The sequence below is a fragment of the Mytilus californianus genome, unplaced genomic scaffold (assembly GCF_021869535.1).
Source record: "Mytilus californianus isolate M0D057914Y unplaced genomic scaffold, xbMytCali1.0.p SCAF_26, whole genome shotgun sequence".
Taxonomy (NCBI): Eukaryota; Metazoa; Mollusca; class Bivalvia; order Mytilida; family Mytilidae; genus Mytilus; species Mytilus californianus.
This window is the reverse complement of record NW_026262675.1, coordinates 1,778,676-1,802,240: the sequence shown is the minus strand read 5'-3', so window position 1 is coordinate 1,802,240 and position 23,565 is coordinate 1,778,676. Positions and strand designations below refer to the sequence as shown.

Sequence of the window (23,565 nt, the reverse complement as noted above, 5' to 3'; positions counted from 1 at the left end):
CTTTTGAACTCTTGTCAAAATCAAAATTATTAAACCTTATACACCATTACATACAGATTCAAAAGTTTAAAACAAAAAAGAAAGAGTATTTTTTTATTGATTTCTGAATACTATAATTTCCAATATATTAACCCTATCGGTCCATACAGTACTAAAAGTCAATACTATAACGCCTAAATACTGTGCATTTACTTTTATAGGAACCATCACCCTAAAACAAATTATATGTGTACACTAACAGATTTCCGTATGTTTGTTGAGCGTACTTGTTTAAGAGGTGGGGCCTATTTCGAATGGACTTTGTTTCGCGCAGAGTCCTTAAATCTTTACTAAAATTCACAGTATCACACCTTCATGTGTGTAATGGTTACAACAGCATTTTGACGTATAAATTTACGAACATGTGGCAAAATTATAAATACCGAAAGATGGCTAAGAACTGCCATTCTGATAGATCTCGGCGAATATTTAGTATTATTTTTTTTAAATGAATAAGAAGTCCATTCTCAACGAACACAAATATGCTATCGGTAGAAAAGTTAGGTTTCGTCTTCCAGATACATATTAATTAAGGACAAAAAGTCATCCTTCGATGTAATTTTATATATATAAATAAAAACTCTATTATAAGTATTGTTTATAATTGTCTGTCTTTAACAGCTATGTGCAGCACTGAATAACATTTTGGTTTTATGGATATAATTCAAATTCTAATAGGTTTCAACAATCTTCCGATTTTGAACCTGCTAGTGACACAAATATAGAGAAAATTGACTATACCCTTTTTTCCTTTTCTTTTTTTTTGGGGGGGGGGGGGGGGGGGGGGTGATAATTGTATTGAGTAAACTAATACTAAATCATTTGTAAATAATTCGTATATTTTACCGATGTATTATGACAAGGTCCCCGTTAATATGATAGTTCAATATTAAATGCACGAAAATAAATATGTTAAAATGTTACATAGCTCCCAGTGTATTTATTATTTTGCATATATTTTTGTGAATATTATGTAATTAGAGATCTGTCATACACTATTCTGAAATCATATTAAAACGGTGTAGCATTTTTAAGATATTGATAAAATATTTCATTCGTCAAGAACATTCAGCCTCCAAGGTATTTAACTTAAAACTGAAGTGTTGTAATAAGTTACCGTTATAAACTTTCTACAACCCCGGAGCTCATGCAACTACTAGACGATTTATCAATTGTTGCCTGATCATGTTTATTTTACTGATTTTCTGCCTACACTTTCAACTTTTCAACGCTACAACAATTATTTCAGTACTGTGTGTCAGTATAAATCGACACGATCATTTCTGACATTTAAAAATAAATCCTATTAGCTACCCCAATAGAATCGATTGAAAAGAAGGATAACAGTTGTTGAAAGTTTTTGCAGGTAGGTTAAAGACGGTTTTAAAGTGATTTAAACACACACAAGAATAATTTGAAAATGTGCATTTAAATAGAAATGATCAAAAGTCATGAAGTACGGTGTATTTTTTAAAGAATTATTACTAAATATCATATGAACTCAAATTGATGAAATGTGGACGATAGCGGTTCTATAAATAACTAGAGGTATCTGAAGGGTATATACATCGCCTGTTGACTGTAATCAGTAGCTTTTACTAAGGGAGCTACCATTTGGGAATTTGAAAAATTTGAAAAAAAGGCAGGACAGGAGTTTTGAGTAAAAAAAAGGCAGGATGAGCAACCTGGCAAAAAAAAAGGCAGGATGGCAATTTATGTATAAAAAGTCAGGATAAACTATTAAAAAAAAAGGTAGGACCGAATAGAGTGAAAAATAAAAAAGGCAGGACAGAGATTACAACTAAAAAAAATGCAGGACAAAATTTTTCATATTAGCCCCCCATAAAATGTTTGCTCCCTAAATATTTAAGCGGTTGAACAGGAGGGAAGGGATGGTTACAAACCATTCTTGTCTCGCGTCTCTTTGCACGCCCCTACAAACACATACAAGTTTAAACACACACAAAATCATCTTTCGCTGCCACAATGTATACAGCTATGCTATTTACAGAAACCACACAATTATTTTCAATTCTTCAACTCTTAATTAGACTTTATTGAATTCACTGTCATGTGCGGTTAAGAAGGTGCTATTATAATAATTTTAAATGTCATAGCAACTTGTTTTTATCACCGATTCCACGGAAATTCCTCAAGGGATTAAACAGTCAATAGACAGTTCGAGAATTAACTTTCTTCTGTTTCTCCATATCGATAATCTCGTTAAGAAGAATTGAAATGCTTTATTAAATGGTTTGTTTCTATAGGATGTCTGTAAAGTTTTTGATGGGAGAGGATGGGAGTAAACTGAAGATACTGGAACATGACGGATTCTACATTCCACCGTTTCCATTTCCAACACACGCCCAAGAATACGCCAAACTGCCTACATGGAAAGCTAGAGATGATGATTTACTCGTCAGTGCATACCCTAAATCAGGTTTGTACAGATTTGGTACTTTAAAATTATTTTGTTAAAAAATTAAAGAGAAAAAAAAAACGTTATACTTGGTAACCTTAGATTGGTTCTGCATTGTTAATCGACTATGGTGTAGGATGGTCTGCCACTGGAAAATGAAGATATAGTGGATAGGGGCGGAAAATTTGACTCGTAACAGACCACCAAAGTACCACTGATGTTGAAAGGATTCATTAAAGTGCAGAGAGCGGGCACTTCCGTTACACGAGGAATTAGATTCAATGTAAACATAATAAGTTTCTAAATTAAAGTATAAGTATTGATATTACAATATACAACTAAGCAGGAAGAGATGATTACAGTTGAATTATTAATAGGATTCGGAAACAAGTTGTTTGCTTTTATGTATCCGTCTCCTAATTTTAATAAGGACATTTCATATGCAAAGCTGTGGTCACACCTTACCGGGTAGCTCGAACGGACGCCGAACGGATGAAAAAAAAGTTTTCCGTTGACAAAATTTTTATCCGTTGGGAGTCCGTTGGTGTACTGACCAAATAAAACGGACGCGTAACGAATGCCCTACGGAAACACACAGGATATGCAACGTACGAGAAACGGAAACGTACCGGACAGAACGGATGTCGAACGTACATCCAAAGGACGAGTACCGGATAAAACGGACACCTAACGGAAGCGTACCGGATAAAACGGATGAACAAGATAAGCGGAAAATTAAAGGCGGCAATAATAATACATGTAAATGACATACACGCGACCTTAAAATAATTAAAAAGTTTCCGTGTAACTTTATATAGTAACTTTATAGTAGGTTTATATTTGCAAGATTTAAGTTCAGTCTGGCCTGAATAAGAGCTGCTTGATAGTGAAGACGTGCTCTTACTCCAAGATCCATCATGAATAATAAACTTTCATGACACTCAAGAAATCTGACATACCAATAATTGGCATTTCTGACGCGAAATTTTCAATTGGCATTTGTCCGTTTTACATTCGGTACGTATCCGTTTCATCCGTTATCCTTCCGTTCATGTCTGTTTCACATCCGTTCATCATCCGTTTTATCCGTTATACGTCCGGTAGAAGTCCGTTGGTGAATTGGTCTACCGGACCTCCAACGGATGTATAACGGACAAGTAACGGATACAAAACGGAAACGGAACGGACCGTAAAAAAACGGACGCCTACCGGACGTTCAACGGACACTTCATCCGTTGGACGTCCGTTCAAAGTTTTGAACATGCTCAAAATTTTCCACCGGACAGAACGGACGTCGACGGATAAAACGGACGCTGAACGGACATGAAACGGATTTTGACGGACGTCTAACGGATAAGAACGGACGTCTAACGAACATGAACAGATTGAAAAAAAAAGTTATCCGTTCGGCGTTCGTTCGCGCTATCCGGTAAGGTGTGACCGGGGCTTAAATTACTGTTAAATAGCTATGTGTTGAATATAACAAACAAACAAGAGAAACGTTATATTGTGAGCACAACAAAAATCAGCTATATCAGATCATTAAGCAATTACAACATTAGTACACTGTATAGTTCAGTACGTGTTTACATTGTGGACCTGATGAACAAATATTAGTGATCATGCGACAAATCGTTTGCTATTGAGTATATGCGCTTGAACTGCCTAGACATTTTAGTGTTTAAGTCACTGTTCCATTGAACCATGAAGCAAAATTTTGTCCTTCAGAAGATAGCTGTTTATGATGTTATAAAAATTCTGCTGACGCAAATAACGGGTGGTGGTTTCTATAGCACCACTGGGATATTTTGGTGAGGCAAAAAAAAAGGTGCTGATTCAGTAACTACATAGCATACGAAGCTTTTAGTCAAAACTTTGCCCAATCCTGAGCAGAATTAGTTCTCTTGGATCTGTTATGAATACATTTTTTTTTTACAAATTGTTTTTTTTTAAATATTAATGGTATGCCAAACATACCTATATAATAAATTGAGAATGGAAACGGGACCTTTTACGTAACAAACTATCGATCTTGCCTTATCCTGTAAAATATATATGGTAGTTACGAGCGAATAACAAATAACAAAATTAGTATAAAGAAAAAAATATCAGAAAACAAACAAAAATAAATAATATTGCCCCGAGGTCATATGTTATAGGCACAGCACTTGTTATTCAGAGACAAGTGTCTGTGGTTACAGGACTAGAAATACCACTAACGACAGTTTAGTTTACATCATCTTATTTCAGACCCAACTGGTATTACCGAATACATTTCTCCATTACTCGACCTTATTCTAGTTAATATCCCCCAGAGACAAACTGTTTCCTGATGTTGGGGCCCATTACTAGATCAAATACGATACCAGTTACCAGGCATGGACGACAGATTGTTCTATTTCGTCCCATACCAGAGCATAGTTGTTTGGAATGGACGTAAAAGGTCGCACATGTGCATGTAGCTGTATGGTTTGTCATGAATCTAATTACAAACCGTGTACATTCAATACTATATGTATACCAACTTCTACGTCACTTCTTTATGATATCTGGGGAGATTATTACTGTCACTATATACATTTTTTATATGTAAGTTAAATGATCTGATTGTAGGCACACATTGGTTATGGGAGGTAGTCTCAATGTTAAAGCAACATAAAGCGGAACGGATAGATGCCATTAAAGAATGGAACATGATAGAAGGCATTGAGCAAGCTAATTTTGACAGTCTTCCTTCACCTAGAATTCTGAATACACATATATATTTCCGTCATTTACCAAAAGACTTTAAGAATAGGAAATGTAAAATTTTGTACATGCTGAGAAATCCGAAAGATGTGGCCGTGTCATTTTACAACCATCATTTAAAGGTTTTAGAATATGAATATTCTGGATCATGGGAACATTATTTAACAAGGTATCTAAAGGGGGATGGTAAGTCTTTTTACAGTTCTCGATTCTTATGTAATTACTAATAGGCATTGGGAAAAGGAGTTGAAAACTGAAATCCAGGTGAAGAAACTTATGATACTATTTATTGGTCTTTAAAACTCTGCAAAAAGCTTAAACGTACTAGATGCAAAATTTGCCAAAGAAGTTTTTTTTATAAGATAAATTTTAATACTACAAAACGTTTCTTTCTCCCTTTCCCGACTCCATACTAACTAATGCCTCCACTGGAATTATGTAAGTGATTTTTCAATTCAAGAACTTGTTTTAAGTTAAAAATCGAAATTTGCAATATATTATTAACAATAACAAAATAGTAATAAAAACATTTTCTTTGAATTATTAGTGATAGATAACACGTAGGAAATACCAAACAAATTATGTTAAAAAAGAATGAAAAATAGACAACTATACATATTTACATATATAATGATGATACAATTTAAAAGCAATGAGACAGGTTTACAGATATACAAACAGTGAGAGTTTAAAATTAAATGTTTGGGCAATATGAACTACCATTAAAACCGAAAGTGGTATCAGGTACTATGATGGTAACCCGACCTATTTTGTATCTGAGACCATTTGTCTTACTATCTCGAAATATAGTGGGTAAAATCTATTTCATTCACTTATTGTATATGTTTGCAAAATCTCTCAATGTTAACAACACCGTAGTTAGCTAAAGCTGGATACAAATAAAACTGGAATAAAAAAAAGACGACATTCAGTGTGTTTTTTATTTTCAGTTGATTATGGTTCCTGGTTTGAGTACACATTAGACTGGGAAAGAGTCATGGAAGATAACCCTGAGTACCCGATACATACCTTACATTATGAATCCATGAAACAGGTATGCTATATGTTAGACATCATAATAATACTAAATATCTCTTAATTTCAATCTGTCATCAGTTCCGTAAAACAGTATCCTTACCCAAAGTGGCCCAAGACTACAGAAACAGATCTTATGTCTATTCAGAAGGAACACGAGTATGTAAAGTCAGAAAAAGACATTACAATTACCTTAGAACTAGTTCCAGTTGAAACACCTTTAACTCTTTAAAAAAAAACCAACAAAACAAAACTGTACCTATGAATAAACTGGAAATATAATTGAAAACGTATCTCAATCACTATAAGTCATAGGCATGATTTCTTTTTTTCTTTTCTGATTTATATTTTACGTTTTTGTGGTATTTTGTTAACTTTATCATTTATAACGACTATTTGAATTCTAAGATTGCTATAAGTCACTTGATCTAAATATTTTGTATATACCTATGCATATGAAAAAATATATCTTTTTATTTGATTGTTGGCTATTTATCGTCAAATGGAAAATTTGACGAATGCCGAATTTGGGTTGATCGTCTGGAAATTGCTATTATATATAATCTTTACAATTTGTATTTAAAATCATTTTCCTTATCATTTACAAGAATTAGTAAAGGGAAGATAACAATGAACTCTCACGAAGTCCCCCGTTTTAAGGTTTGGATGCCATATAGGTATTTTAATAAGATGCCAAATGACATGATTGTATGTGGTAACCTATAACAGATGTTTTGTGGTTGTTTTTTTTTATGTTGCTAGGTTGGTATGACGTATGCCTCACATGATCTATTTTTCATATGCTGACTATTAATTAAAAGAGAATTCTTCAGCATTTCAAATGACAATAAGTTGCAGCGTTTCATCGCTATATATTAATAAGTATACATATTGAAAATAAGCACGAACAATAACGCAATGTCAAGAATGGGATCCCTTCCTTTGTAGTTGTTGTCCAATATGGTCTTCTTATCTTTGTACTCTTCGTCAACTGCCTGCCTTATTACACCATATAAGAAATTCGAGGGACATACACGAGTATATTTAATAGCTTGACTTTTAGTGGCATTTTTATCCTCCCCATCAAAATGGGGTTTATTTTTGAATAATGCATTTTTTGACGTTTTGCAACTATTCCCATTTAGATATTTTAAAAAAACATTAAAATTGATGCCGTCTCAAATTTTTGGGAACAGTTGTGTTTTCTTCCGTAAAACAAGTTATTTCTAGGAGCTATATCCTAAAACATTTCTGTAATTTTGTTAGAATAAACGGAATTCGGAATGTTTAGTACTTAACCGACCATTATTGTCAATTTGTCGGTGTGTTCAAGATAAGAAGCAGATGTAGCTATGTCTGTGACATCCTTTATTTAAAATTAGATGAGATTCGATCAACGTTTTCACTAAAATTAAACTATTCTGTCAAACTGCTGTATACATCATTTATGTATCTGCCTTTAAAATTAAAAAAAATCGAAGTGACTACAAAGGGGCTTGTCATGTGTGAATAAACTCATCATAGATACCATGATTAAAATTGTGTACGCCAGACGAGCGTTTCATCTTTAAAAGACTCATTCTTAAAAAATCCAAATAAAGTACGTAGTTGAAGAGCATTGAGGATCCGAAGCATTGAAGACGATCATTTATTAGTTTATAAAGGAGACACATGTTACATGTTTCCTACATTTAACTATTTATTGCATGAATTTGTTTACTGTGGTATCATTAAATTGTTATTTTACTCTTACATATTCTGTTATATTTGACTATGTTGTTTTCATTGTGATTATATTATTTTAAAAGTCTCTCAAAAAATGAGAGAGCAGGATAGACAAGACAAGGAAATTAAATTATCTCGTATAACAAAACAAAATTTCGCGCATCGAATTGTCATAATCCGTGAAAAATTTGAGGCCGTATAATGGTATGGCGATGACGTCGTCGTCGTCGTCGTCGTCCGAAGACATTTGGTTTCCAGACAATAACTTTTTTGTATGGGTTTCTATGAGATTGTACCACAAGGTTCCATACCACAAAAGGAATGTTGGGATTGATTTCGGGGGTTATTGTCCTAACTTTTTATGAAATAGGGACCAAAAACAAACATTTTTCTTGTTTCAGGACAATATCTTGTGAATAAGTGTATGGATCTCTATGAAATTGTACAACAAGGTTCCATACCTCAAAAGGAAGTTTGGGATTGATTTGGGGGTTATGGGCCTAACTGTTTAGGAATTTGGAGCAAAAAAAAAACAAGGATTTTCTGGTATCCGGACAATAACTTGAGTATAAGTCTATGGAACTCTATGAAATTGTACCACAAGGTTCCTTACTAAAAAGGAAGATTAGGATTTATTTTGGGGTTTATGGCCCTAACTGTTTTTGAATTAGGGACCAAAAAAGGGGCCAAATACTATTCTTTTCTATTACTTTGTATAAATTGCTTATTTCTTGACGAACCTAAACGTGTCTTTAGTTTTTGGATTTTAAGCCCCAATTTTAAATTGGACCACATTGAGATACAAAGGGTCCAAAATTAATCTTTGTTTGATTTCAACAAAAATTGATTATTTGGGTTCTTTGATTTACCGAATCTAACCGTGTATTTAAATTTAGGATTTTTGGATTTTTTGGCCCCGTTTTTAAATTGGTCCACATTGAAGTCCAAAGGATCCAAAATTAATCTTTCAAATCGTTTCATTTTATCAAAAATTTAATTATTTGGGATCTTTGATATGCCAAATCTAACCGTGTATTTAGATTTTGGATTTTGGGCCCCGGTTTTAAATTGGATCACATTGAAATCCAAAGGGTCCAAATTAAACTTTGTTTGATTTCAACAAAAAAATGATTTCTTGATGTTCTTTGATATGCTGAATCTAACCGTGTATTTAGATTTTTGATTTTGAGGCCGGTCTTCTAATTGGTCCACATCCAAGGGTCCAAAATTAAACTTAGTTTGATTTTAACAAAAAAATGAATTATTGGGGTTGTTTGATATGCTGAATCTAAACATGTATTTAGATTTTTGATTTTGGGTCCAGTATTCAGTTTTGTCCAAATCGGGGTCCAAAATTAAACTTTATTTTATTTCAACGAAAATTGATTAAATTGGGTTCTTTGATATGCTGAATCTAACCGAGTATTTAGATTTTGGATTTTGGGCCCCGTTATCAAATTGGTTTACATTGATGTCCAAAGGGTCCAAAATTAATCTTTGTTTGATATCCTACAAAATTGAATTCTTTGGGTTCTTTGGTATGCTAAAATAACCATGTAATTAGATGTTGGGTATTGGACCATAATAGGTAAATGTCCAATTTCAAATTTTTAAGTTTTAGACCACATTCATTATGTGTCAGAAAGCTATGCTGTATCAAAAGCACAATCCGAATTCAGAGCTGTACCAAGCTTGAATATGGTGTCCATACTTGCCCCAACTATTCAGAGCTCGACCTCAGCGGTCGAATCAAGCTGCGCCTTGCGGAGCATTTTTTTTTTATATCTGCAACAAAGTGTCTATGATAAACTGGGACGAAACTCAAACTGAATCTTTAAGTCATGAACCACTGATGTACAGAAAATCAGATCAATATCTGAAGGCATTACGAAAAAAGTACGAGAACTGTTTATTTCACCATGACGAAATCACTATATGCCAACTTTTTCACGGAATTACAACTCCTCGAAAATTTCATGAAAATTGTACATGTTCGGACTTTTTTTTTATAACGCCTGATCTGCAATTAATTGTTGGTACAAGTGTATAAGGATACTTTCCAGGTGGAGTTTGTGTTTCATTCGGGTTTAGTGACTTATGGTGGAATGAAGGCAACCACACAACTTAATGCGATTGAAGTAATTGAGGTTATGATCCGGCAGCGAATAGCACATATATATATATATATATAACATGTACAACAATTTCTATTCCATTTATAAATCCCAACTCGGTGGTGTTGTGGAAGCATGTTCGACTCGAGTGCCAGGACGTATTATTGTCTCATTAAAGTGTTATCTTTCTGATTATGGATGTTATATTCTCTGCTATACTGTAAGCTTCCATTGATCAATCAATCTATTTAAAAATTATCGCTCAAACACTTTCTTTGTTGTCGAGAGTTGAACACCTGCTTCCCGACATTCTATACCATTAAGGCGATCATAATACTGGGTTGAGATGCACGACGTTATCTTTGTCTTGAACAGCAACATAAGAATTTTTTATAGGCTTATTTCCGAATTTTAATATTTACCATATATTAAAGTAAAAACCTGGGTATTTACAGTTGTGTACCATTGAATCCCCCTTTGAAGTGCCTCCAGCAGTAGTTCCAATTCGATATATAACCTTTTGCAGACCGTCTCATATATGGACAAATCATACAGAAAATTGTTATACGATTAATGTGTCATTGAAAATTTACCGGATGCCATGGTCGGAATCATTTGAATACACCAATTAACTTGTTGTACCAATGAAATGGCATGTGAGACCAAACTTTACATGAGGGTTAATCTTGTCTGATTTGATTGTGTCCACTCTATGTAAGATTATTAAATTTTATAATCTTGGAAATATTTGATGTATTTTTGTTGAGATTGTAATAATCCAGTAAGACATTAAAATATCATTAAGGTCAAGACCAATGTCGTAGTTGTACCAACATGGCCACGATGACTAAAATAGAACAGAATTGAAATGTGGGGAATTATATCTTTAAAACTAGAATAGATGCAAAAAATCAAACAGGGTATATAGATTAAAGTTTGATAATTTTATACCGGCATATTTACCTACACGGCCACTATAGCTATAAATAGGACGTAAGGAAAATGCAGCTTCTTTTCCAATATCTAAAACTAAATGGATGCAGAAAATCAGAAAGGGGCAAACATGTTCAGAATGTAAAGATATACCAGCTCTCTATCTGTACCAACATTATCAGTCGCCACCTTATAGCGCTTTTTGGTTTGAAATGACGATTTTTAACAAATAAAGCATTTTTGCCTTTTATTTGTAAATTATAGTAGATAAATAGAAACGCACATGATCATTCAAGATCTACAAAAATGCTATATGATAAAGCTTTCATTCGACTTCTTATGGGAATTATTGCCCTTAAATGAAGCATTTTTACCATTGTTGTATTTCTGTCTATTATCTTGAAAAATATAATAAATAGACAGCAGGGAGCTGTTTAAAGATAGGAGAAGCTTGAAATATTTTCCAAATAAAATTTTTATCTCGATGTTTACGTTAATATCAATATGGCAGATTTTTTCAAGATGAGCGATTCAGACTCTGTAACCTCTTGTTAAAATATATTTTTCTTATTTGTTTGCAGAATAGTTTAAATGAAATAAAACGAATTGCAAAGTTCCTGGAAATTGAAGTAACTGATGATTTGGTGCGGGAAATTGATGATTTGTGTTCATTTGAGAAGATGAAAAAAGAGAAAAATAAACATGAAGATGTAAATGAATGGAAAGATAAAGAGCCAGGAATGTATCGCAAAGGTAGTGAAGTATTGAAATATTTTGGTTTATGTTACCCGACCCCGTAAATGATAATACACCCAACTTTTGACTTCTTTAAGAAATCGAACAGTCTATATAACATGCATGACTTGAAATCTCAGACAACTGCGGGTAAAATTACCTGACGGCTCTGTCGTATTTGGACAAGCACATCATCAGACAGGAACTTTGAAGTGCAAAACAAATAACAACAGCAGTCCCACTGAGCATTATTGAGTAATTTCACTGCATTTGAAAGAGAAATATTTAGTACATGTATCTAAGCTTTTTTGATCGACTTACTTAAAACTTTTGGCTAAAAAGTGGAGTGTAACATTTGTTAAATTATCTGATATTTAAATTAATTATTTGGGTAACCATCAATGATGAATCATACAATATATTAAAACAACCCTTATTTAGATATGATTAAAAGGAGATGTGGAGTATACGTCAATGAGACAGCAACCAAACGACACAAATAACCAAACAGCATCTAGAGGTCAAAATACAGTTTTCAACAATAGATAGATGTTTATACAAAATATCCCGAATTTATACATGATGTGAATAAATTAAACAGAAACAATTAAAGATCTGCCATCAACACAATCAATTCTCGCCAATGAGACTTCAACACAACGACAATCATGTAAACAAAAAAACAAAAGACATCTAGCTATCAGCATACGATCTTCTGAAAAGAACACGTATATAAACAAAATGTAAAGGTATAAATCGACCAACCCCTTAATATTAAACAAATAAATGCGTGTATACAGTAAATAAAGCTCTAAATTGGCTTAAGTATCCATTTACATTCTGGAAAAGCGAATATTTTTTATATTTTTTTCGTTTTCGGCAGTTGTTCGAAATATTACTTGACATTAAATCCTAAAATAATAGGAATTCAATGGCAAACCCTCATGCGTGCAAACAAATAATTTAACGAGGTGTTATACATGCATAAATCAGCCTTGTTCATATGAAGGCGAATGTAGGGTGACGCATGCATAAAACTGTCCAACTCTCACGAACAAATGAGGTGTAATGCATGTATCATATGGAATTTATTGAGGTGATGCATGCAATTGTATGATATACTTTTGGTCATACTTTACCTTTTCAACAGTTTGTAATTCTTTATAGAAAATAAAAAGAATGTGGTATGTTTGCCAATGAGACAACTCTCCAATAGAGACCAAACGACACAAAAGCCGGCAACCACAGGTCACCGCACGGCCTCAAACAACGAGCAAAACACACACACATCGAGCCACAAAAGGCCTCCACATAACAAATGTAAACCACTTTCAAACGAGAAAACCAACGGCCCGATATGTGTATGCTTGTACCATCTCTTCACATTTCACTATATACTATATGTTCTTTTATTACAGGACAAGTTGGTGACTGGAAGAATTGGTTCACTGTCGCACAAGACGATTTATTTGACAAGTTTTATAAAGAAAAAATGTCAAAGTCAGAAGTCAAAATGCAATTCAGTGTATAGAATGAATTTAGAAAATATTTAAAAAATCCAGAATTTAATATTCAACGTTTTTATAGGATGAGGGAAAACAATGTTTGAATATATATGGTGCTAATGAAAAATATTTGTGACATGAAATAATTGGCAGTACACATAATGTCCAATTATAACCAGTTTTCTTATACATGTATTTGTTAAAATATTATACATTATGGTCTTTTAATTTTATGTTCTGGGAATATGTAGCTCCGTAAAATGCATTGTTAAACACAGTAATTTTAATTGAATATGTCTAGAAGTATAAATGCTACATACATCATGTTTTCTGTTATTAGATTCAGTTCAACTGGATCTAAATACTTTCAAAAGTTAATAAATATCCGAAAAACCGCCGAATTACGTATACTGCGCCTCAAAATAAAAGAAAAAAAAATGATGTATGTATGTACTATATAACTCTTAAACAAATCTTAAACAAGTCTGTCAGATTTGAACTTAACTACCTGAATATTCAACTTTTCAACCGACAAGTGTCGTATGATCTCGTATAAGGTACATTTTCTGAGTACCTGATCCATGTATTTTCTAATGTTTTATTGGTTTTTTGTCTTTCCTGCTATAAACATATGCATTATTGTTAGAACAATTTCTCCTATTCTGTCTTTGTTAGTTTTGTACATTTTGATTTCTCTTTGCGATACAGACACTTCATCTTCGACACTTAATGCACCAAGACTACACTAATGAGTATCTTTGACTAAGTAATAATCAACCATACTAACTGTCCAGTAAATTTTAGGATGGTCAAATAAGGTTCACATTAAGTTCAGTTCAGATGCTGTTCATACGATTACGACACGATAAAATACCGTTCAGACTCTGGAGGAAGTCATGTATAGTACCGACGTTGAAGTTCAGTACGCTTTGGACTATTTGCAAATTTATCCCCAATGTCTCGAGTATGAGTTAGTGTTGTTTAAAATACGATCAATACATAGTTATGTTATAACTAATTTAGTAACATACAGAAACAGACCCTGCAAATGGGTCCATGAAACATCAGGCCATAGTTAACATTAAGTGTTACCCTTGACCGTCCGCCCGTCCGTCCGTCCGTCCCAAAAGTATTTTCACATACCATAAGCAAGCTTGAGCGGGGGCATTCGTGTTCTCAGACACATTCTTTCTTTATTTAATTTATAGCTAAAGTTGAGTTAAAAATAAATCTTTAAAATCTGGGACTATTACACTAATATATTAGTCCTAGTTTAAATGAACATAGTCTAACAAAAAGGTCAAAGACAATACTCTTCGAAGTCAAATGTTAATACGTTCGGAAGAAGTTTTTTCATTCCATGTCTATTTATAATTTCATCTTTCAATAATGGCAACTAAATGACTGATATACAGAGGAGGTAACATATTTTCGAAACGTCGTATGTATGTCGGAAAGTATATAAGTTTATTAGAATAATAAGCTAGCTCTTTAATATATCATATAATATCTCTTCGATAATGCCCGATGTACTTGGTCTATACCATTGATGATGGATGTTAGTCCCAGAGGGTATCATCAGCTCAGTAGTCTGTGCTTGGGTACTGACATGATTTATAACATACTTTTTCGAAATATCGCTGTTTACAAATTAAGAAATTACTAAGAAAGTAAAATTCCACCTACCTCGTGCAAAGTTGACCTAAGCTGAATTTGGCTATTCTTTTTATGTCTCTTTTGGTCATAAAGCTCCTAACGTTTCTATGTATTTATGCATCCCTGTCTTTCAAATGTTTGTGTTTGGGCGTTAATGATGTAGATAAATCCACAAAAGCTCTTCCGGCAAACGAAATTTATAGTTTTAGTTTAAAATATTTGGATAGATTACATCAGTTCAGTATTCTGAAAATGTTTGGCAGCCTTTTAATCAAAAGAAACGTATGATATCTAATACCAGGAGAACAACACGTGTTTTGGAATGACATTATCAAGTACACTAGAGACAAAAGATTGGAAAGCAAAAGTTACAAATTACATGAAAGCATAACAGCCAACAGGGCAAAAACAGGAATGTCAAAACTGTTGTTTGATAAAATAAGGAATTAAGTATGATTGCAAATGAGTCAACTAACCACAAGTGACCAAATGACGTTTTAGTAAAATTTCATATCAAGATATAGTAAAATAGAAGTACTTTTTATTTATTGTACCTTCTTAGTACTATGATACGGATAACAAGCCTGGTATTTCAGTTTGTAGTACAAATTTAATACGATTATTTATGCAATGATTCTAAAATAGTACACTATAAAAATAAGGAGATGTGGTATGATTGCCAATGAGACAACTATCCACCAAAGTTCAAATGAAGTGGATGTAAATAATTATAGGCAACCGTACGGCTTTTAACAATGAGAAAAACCCATACCATATAGTCGGCTATAAAATGCCCCGACATGAAAAATATGAAACAATTCAATTGCGAAAAGAACGGCCTAATTTATAACAAAACAATTTACGAAAAACAAATATGACAATGAACCAACGACAACCACTGAACTTCAGGCTCCTGACTTTGGACAGGCACATTAGAATGTGGCGGGGTTAAACATGTTTGAAGGCGCCGACCCTCCCCCTAACCTGGGATAGTGGTGTAACAGTATATCATAAGAATAAACTATCAAAATCAGTTGAAAAAGGTTTAACTCATCAGATCGGTACAAAGCAGAAAAACGTCTAACAAAAGCATACACCGGACGTGGCTGGGTATACATACATTCCGAAAAACAAAAAAGACACAAAGTACAGATCTGAGAGCATTTGCAGCTATTGACAGCTAGTTCAAAGCCAATGTAAACTAATTAAAAAATTATGAATTTAAGACTAGAATATCAATCAGTACACATCCATCATTAAATGGATTTAGTGTGAAGACGTCATTAACAGTCAGAGAAAAACATGACCTTGTGCATGCCAAAATATAGGTATCGACAGATTGTAGTACCGTGAATGTGAATATGTGTATGACAATAAAATTTAGTATGGTTTTAATTTACTGATGACAAAAACAATATGTATACCAATAAAACAACTTTCAAAGATCTAATTACAGTGTTGAATTGGTAAACTTTTAGCATATGTTTATTACTAGTCTGGAAGTAATACATCACTACTACATAATTTAGGTAATTTTTTAGTACTTTGAAATTATATTACTGAAAAGAACACATCTAAAAGTAGCTGTGTAGTAAACTCTAAAGGGCACCTACATATAAAAAATGTAAATCAAGTCAAACGAACCTTCTTTATGTACAAAATAATAAACGATAAACAAATATGATAGACAGCAACAAACGACAACCACTGAATTACAGGCTCCTAGTTTTAGACAGCCACACTCAACATGAAGCTAGGTTAAATTTGTTGGCAAGCGCCCTTAACCTTGGACAGTGGTGTAACAGCACAACATCAGAGAGACTTTAACATCGGTTGTAAATGGATGTAGATTGGAACGAAGCACAACTAACAAAAAGACATAAGACGCAAAGTACAGATCTAAGAGAACTGATAGTTACTAAAAGCTAGTACGAAGCCACTAACAAGTTATAAATAAATTATGTTTTCCAAACTAAAATATCAATCAGAACACACCCAATGCATTTAGTATAAAGACGTCACAAACAGTCAGAGAAAAAAGTGTATAGGACCGTAAGTGTTAATTACCGTAAAGCTATACATTTTCAATTATCTTTTGATTTGTTAATAACAAAATCAGTGTTAGTACCGATACAACAATATTCAAAGATATTATTAAAGTGTTTTGCCTGTTTGAGTTGCAGCAATCTTAGCCTTAGTTTTATTACATCATTTATGAATGGGAAATTGACGGACACAATGTAGCATTTAAATTATACAATCAACCATATACCGCTTCACGTATTCAAGTACTTATAAATCCTATTATTCGCTGTGTTGAAGACCCATTGGTGGCCTTGGGATGTTTTCTGCTTTTTTGTCGGTTTGTTGTCTCTTTGAGACATTCCCCGTTTCCATTCTCAATTTAATTGGTTAAGCATTCCCGATTAAGGTAAATAAAAAAAAGAGCTTCCGACGCATAATTTTATTAACGATGTATTTTCATTATCTAACACTGGGTCGATATCGCTGCTGGTGGTCTGTTATTCACCGCGGGTATCATCAGCTCAGTAGTAAGTGCTTTGGTACTGACATGATTTATTACTTTTAGAAATTATTTAGGAACTTAGATCCAAACTCCCATGTGCAAAGTTGAGTGACAATTCTAGTTGTTATAAGCTATCGTTTTACATAATTCTGAGTACTAGCTGAGTCTATTCTGAAAACAGTTTTGTAAAATATCTAAAAGCAGCATAATCATTTCCTTCAATTAAAACAATATTGATGGCTTATACAAATTCAATAGATCAAGCTCATGATAAAACGAAATAATTTAATTGGTCCGTTCAATGATTTATTTGCCTTCATCATTCAGTCTTAAAACGATCGATAAGAGATTACGTTTATTTCATTTAGAATCAGTTTGCATTATTGGTAAATAAAAAAAAGAATATTTGGCTTAAAATGCCTCTAACGGATCTAACAGATTCCGATGGGAACCATTTTAAGGTGTTGGAGGTTGATGGATATTATTTGCCTAATTTCGGTTATGATAGTCAAGAAAGTGACTTTCGGAAAAGGGTTGATCACTGGCAGGCCAAAGATGACGACATTATGATTTGTAACTACCCTAAATCAGGTAGGAAATTGACGAATTATTATTACATTAGAAGAAACTATTAGCATGCTATTGAAACAAATATTTGAAATTTAAATAAATGGAACGAATTCGCTAGATACGAACATTTGAATAACACAATGATACAAATATAACCACATCATAATCATTGTATTGAACTATAAATATTTAATTATTTTAAGTATGTAGATGTGGAGATGCTTAAATATGTAGTTACTTAGCAGATTGACGCATACATTAATTTTTCAGTTATACGTCAATTTACCGGTGCTCAACCCAACATGTTCACAATCTGAGGTATGGGGATTTGCGTTGTTAGGCTTAGGGAATTGCATTTTAGGTCACTTGGTTGCGGACAAAAGGGAGTCGTGTTCGGAAATAAAACACCCTCCCTTAACTTCAAAGGCAGAATTTAAAGAAAATGTTCGAAAGATCATTCATCAGAATTATTAACATGAAATAACGGATTGCATTACTTTCCTAAAAACGGGATTGTAGTTTCATACGGAGGTCCAATAATTGCGAATAAAAATGATTTTGAAATATAACATTCTAAATTGCTGTCTATGTCTTACTCTATCCTTTAGGAACACATTGGATCTGGGAAATAGTACAGATGTTATACAGACAAAAAGCTGAGTTTATAAATGATTAAAGACGATTGGATGATAGAATGTATCCCCAAGGAAAAGTCTGACGGTCTGACATCGCCTAGGATACTTAGCTCTCATCTTTACCTCTCGATGCTACCTAAAGATTTTCTAAGAAGAAAATGTAAAATTATTTATACAGTACGAAATCCAAAGACGTTGCTGTGTCATTTAATCATCACCATAGAAACATATTAATGTATGAATATACTGGATCTTGGAACTCTTCCCTCGAAAAATATTTGAAAGGAGAAAGTAAGATATTACCTTAATCTTTATTAGTTTTACAAAAGATTCTTAACCCATTCCTCTCCAATCATTTGTTTGATTTTATTGTGTGATGAAGCATTTGAAAATAATGAGCTAAAAATACCTATTTCGTTTATATAATTGAAAATAAAACACGCAAATTACATAGCCTACCCTGTTTTATACAACATAAATGTTGCGGAGTGGTTTGGTTATAAAAATAAAATTGAAAATATTAAGAACTAATTCTAAAAGCTACCACCACAAAATTTAAAAGGTAAAAACGCAAAAGCTTAAAAACACAAACTATATATAAATGGCGATGCTTCGACTTCCTGTAATATGGCCTTCATTATTATTCTTTAACTGTCATTTTGTTAACAGTCATTGCAGTTGCTAAAGATCTTTACGACTTAAACACTGGGCCTCCATTTTTTTTTCGCTTTCTTTCTTTTTTTTTTTGTCTTTTACTGTATGGTTTATTTCAATTTTTGTGTTTTACCGTGTCAATTTGGCTGTTGTACCTTTATGTAGTTTTTCGTTGTTTTGTATTCTATTTCTTGTATTTTTCTACAGTAAGTTTAGTCTAGCCTTCTACCGTAATATATCTGTAACAAATTAACCTATTGCTAATTATTAAAGTAAACCATTGGGCTAACATTTATTGTGACTCATATGTAGTCATTAGAGGTACAATGTACTTGATAGATTCATAGGTTAATTGTTGTTAGCTTAACATCCAGTGTCAAATTCTGCATGCATATTTAGGACAACAAAGTTAATCAATTAAGTTGCTTGTACTAAGTACTGGTTGGACAGGATGAATAGACCCATGAGACCACACTTTGAAAATTGGATATTTGTTTTTGTAAAGTGAATCATAATTTACAATTGTGTCTTTACGCTTATACGTACAGAGAAAAAACGCATGACTTTCTCCTAACTTGGTACGTTGCATTTTTTTATTTGTTCAGTGTTTCGTCTTATAATTAAAATATTCCAAACCTTTGTTTATTTGAAAAAGAGTTACGAAAGATACCAGAGGGACAGTCAAACTCATAGATCGAAAACAAACTGACAACGCCATGGCCAAAAATAAAAAAACAAACAGACAAATAATAGTACAGATGAACACGTGTATTTCGTCTTACTTTACAGTTGATTATAAGTCTTGGTTTGATTATGTACGTGATTGGTGCAAGGTTTTGGAGGAAAACAAAGACTATCCTATACATGTCATACATTATGAAGATATGCACACGGTATTGCTTTGTTGAATAAAAACAAATATAAAGGCCAAATAAAGTACAAAGTTGAAGAGCATTAAGGACGCAAAATTACAAAAGGTTTTGCCAAGAACAGTTAAGGTAATCCATTTTTGGGATAGAAAATCCTTAGTATTTCGAAGAATTCATAGTTTTGTAAACAGTGTATTCATATATATGACCATATCAATGACATTACATGTCAACACAATAATCCTGACTGCTGGGCTGAAAAAAGAGTCTTCTAGCTGTGAAGGACTTTTCAACATGGGAAGTGGTTTGAGCTTGTCATTTCAAAGTTTTCATAGTTCCTTTATTGGATTGACGAATATTAAATACGTTTCTAGAACTACATAAATGCATTGTTCACCCTCTGGAAACTTACCTCCTCTTTTAATTTTTTTAGCAGTAGTATTTGTGTATAGACCTGATCTATATTTGTGACTCATTTGAAGATAGATACACACTAATGCATAGAGTTATTAAATGCCTTGCTGTTATCTAAACTAATATAAACACCCTTTGAACATTCCCTAAATGACAAAACTGATCCACAAATTATTTGTATATATATTGAACCTTTTAGTATGTAGCAATAGCTTAACATACATGTAACTGTAAACGAGAGTAACGGAGTTACAATCTAGTTATTTTTTAAATAGCATTGGAATCATGGATTGGAGAACGAAATACTTCTATCATAGAAAAGTTAAGTTTTGCCAAATTGATCTTCTCTGAATTACGTGCTAATCAAACTTATAGATGATAATCTAACGCGGTAGATTCAGTACATTATTACAGCAAAAATGATTCGAAATGTTATACGGATGTCGTCCTTTCACTGAATAATTAAGAATTTGGACCAAATTAAGTTCCTGTGTATCCCTTTTAGCTTGATGTAAAGGATATCACAAATACAATTGTGTCTTGTATACATTTCCCAACTCATTCGGTATTCAAGAGCTTGCAGCTGCTACTCAGACTTTATAAAGCGTCACCAGTGTCTGAGCAGATAGTTGATGAACCAGGGTTATGCCAAAAAACGTCTCGTCCTTTTTCTAAAAAAGTTCATCGGAAGATACCAAGACCTTGCTGATAAATATTCCATATCAACTTCACAAATAATACATGATGGTCTTGAAGTATAAATTCTAGGTACTAACGTTGTTTATCATCTTAATGACGTTTTATAGTGTTCATTTTATTTGTCTTTGTATTTTTTTTTAACCTTAAGTTTACTGTTTAGTCCATTTTTGGTAATATCCTTTTGGCTTGGCTCGGTATTTATACATCCCGCCATTGTGTTATTTTTATGTATTCTTGTCTTTCATTTTTGCTTATGTGCTTCGTCTATAGAGTGTCTACATGCCATTTTGTTTTTTCTTTGTCGACATAGTTGTTTGTTTTTATAGGGATGAAGATTAGAACATAATGTTGACTGCTGTACCCTTATTTTTGACATTTTTTACCTAGTATTATGTCTGTTTGTTTTGCTCACACACTGAAGTCAATATGATGGAATTTTATGCGACTGTCATACAAGTGAGAAGTTTAGCTAGCTATAAAACCAGGTTTAATCCACCATTTTCTGCATAAGAAAATGCCTGTACCAAGTCAGGAATATAACAGTTGTTTTCCATTCATATATTGTGTTTGAGCTTTTGATTTTGCCATTTGTTAAGGGACTTTCCGCTTTGAATTTTCCTTGGATTTTATTTTTTTACTTTTTATTGTCTTGGGATTCCAAATTATTGATTAGAGGCAACAATAGTTCAATTCTCATGAATCCATTAAGCAGATAAAAATGTAGGTAGAAAAAAACAAAAAACGAGGGAATAGCAAAAGGAACGAGACCAGATGCGTTGACATCGTTTAAACCTAGTATCTTTAATGAGTTTACATAGAAATCATAAGTTAAGGTCGGCTGAAAACTTAACTGTGCGACGAAAGTGACGAATTAATTTTTTCCATAGGGATCTTTTCAATTTTTTGTAACAACGTTCAACCGACACTTGCGTAAGGAGTATATATCCTTTTTGTTGATATGATATCAAAGTTTGTGTTTCCTTGTGTTCTTACGTTTTTTCGCATTAATAGTTTCAGCTTTTGGTTTGACGTTTGATTTTCACAATTGTCTAAGTTGTCTCTATACATTTGCAAGTTTGAACCTCGGAAAATGTGTTAAACATAGAGTTTTCGTATGACATAAAGGTTGGGTTATAGCTTTGAAATTTTTACATAGAGTATAGTGTACGCCTGCTTGTTTAAATTAAAGGTGAACAGTTTATTCACAATTGAACAGTGTTTTTATAGGTTTTTTACAGTCACAATCACAAATTGGTTGACCGATAAGATGTGTCTATGTTTCAACTCACTAGCAACATGTTTTCGCAGTCTTAGATCTTTAGGTACCAGAAAAATGGTATAAATACACATCCACGTTTATTTTCTATTTAGAGATTGCTTTATCTATATATAACATGATACATATTTATTATAAGGTTAAATCCTAACGATCCTATTGCCTGTCGATACTTTTATTTTGGCATTGCACAAGTCATGCCTTCTTTGACTGTCCATGGCCTTAAAACACTAAATCCCTGGGATGTGTTTTAATTGATTTTAGTCTCTGATGCATGATTTTTTATTATTAATTGTTTTTGGCTTTTAATTAGCTTTCAGTAACTGCGAGTACTCTCAAATCGTACTTTCGTTTTTATTTGACCTGTTGACACAATTTGTAATGCATTTCTGTTATTCAATGTTTACTTATTTTGTGTTAAATATCGTCTCAGTATTTTTAATATGTACCACCTTTGATAAGTATTTAGTTTTACGATAAATTTTCACTTCTGTACTCGTACTGTGAACAACAAATTTATTTATTTTGTAAAAAATGTTTCCGTACTCCTAACAACAAATTTATTATATTTAAATTTACCTGTGTACGTTACTTTATTTAACGCCATTTTGTCCTAGGTTAAAGTTGTCTTTTTGACATTGATACATGTTTTTTTATTTATATTGTGTCATAGATCAAACTTATTCGTTCAGTGTATATTTACTTGTTTTTGTGAATATGTCTTTTTGATCGAGTTAAGCTATTTCAATGAATATTTTGTTGTTTGTCTTTTTATGTTGTAATGTTACACCACTGTTTCAGGTTAGGGTGAAGGTTGGCGCCTGTTAAAACGTTTAAACTCGCTGCATTTTTATGCACTTGTCCTAAGTCAGGAGCCTGTTGTTCAGTGGTTGTCGTTTGTTGGTGTGGTTCATAAGTGTTTCTCGTTTCTCGTTTTTTATATAGATTAGACCGTTGGTTTTCCTGTTTGAATTGTTTTACACTAGTCAATTTGGGACCCTTAATATCTTGC

The 23,565-nt window shown here is 32.9% G+C and overlaps 2 protein-coding genes across 2 annotated transcripts in view; both read left to right on the top strand.

The window, feature by feature from the left end:
- Nucleotides 1-1,362: 1,362 nt before the first annotated feature.
- Nucleotides 1,363-13,650, top strand: LOC127732646 (sulfotransferase 1B1-like). The gene is made up of 6 exons (XM_052241758.1): nt 1,363-1,405; nt 2,307-2,479; nt 5,072-5,392; nt 6,157-6,260; nt 11,595-11,766; nt 13,167-13,650. Exons 2-6 carry the CDS (start codon nt 2,308-2,310, stop codon nt 13,277-13,279), a joined length of 882 nt encoding a protein of 293 aa, XP_052097718.1. The 5' UTR covers nt 1,363-1,405; nt 2,307; the 3' UTR covers nt 13,280-13,650.
- Nucleotides 13,651-18,020: 4,370 nt separating this feature from the next.
- LOC127732647 (sulfotransferase 1B1-like) overlaps nt 18,021-23,565 on the top strand; it is a 75,154-nt gene continuing 69,609 nt past the window's right edge. The window contains exon 1 of the mRNA XM_052241760.1: nt 18,021-18,027. The gene's annotated coding sequence lies outside the window, so the exon portion shown is untranslated. The remainder of the gene's footprint in view (nt 18,028-23,565) is intronic.

Excerpts from the sequence above, each read along its gene's own strand:
- LOC127732646 (XM_052241758.1), top strand. The coding sequence starts at position 2,308 with ATGTCTGTAAAGTTTTTGATGGGAGAGGATGGGAGTAAACTGAAGATA. Across the intron at positions 2,480-5,071 it reads CAGTGCATACCCTAAATCAG|GCACACATTGGTTATGGGAG; the intron begins GTTTGTACAGAT and ends ATCTGATTGTAG. Across the intron at positions 5,393-6,156 it reads AAGGTATCTAAAGGGGGATG|TTGATTATGGTTCCTGGTTT; the intron begins GTAAGTCTTTTT and ends TTTTATTTTCAG.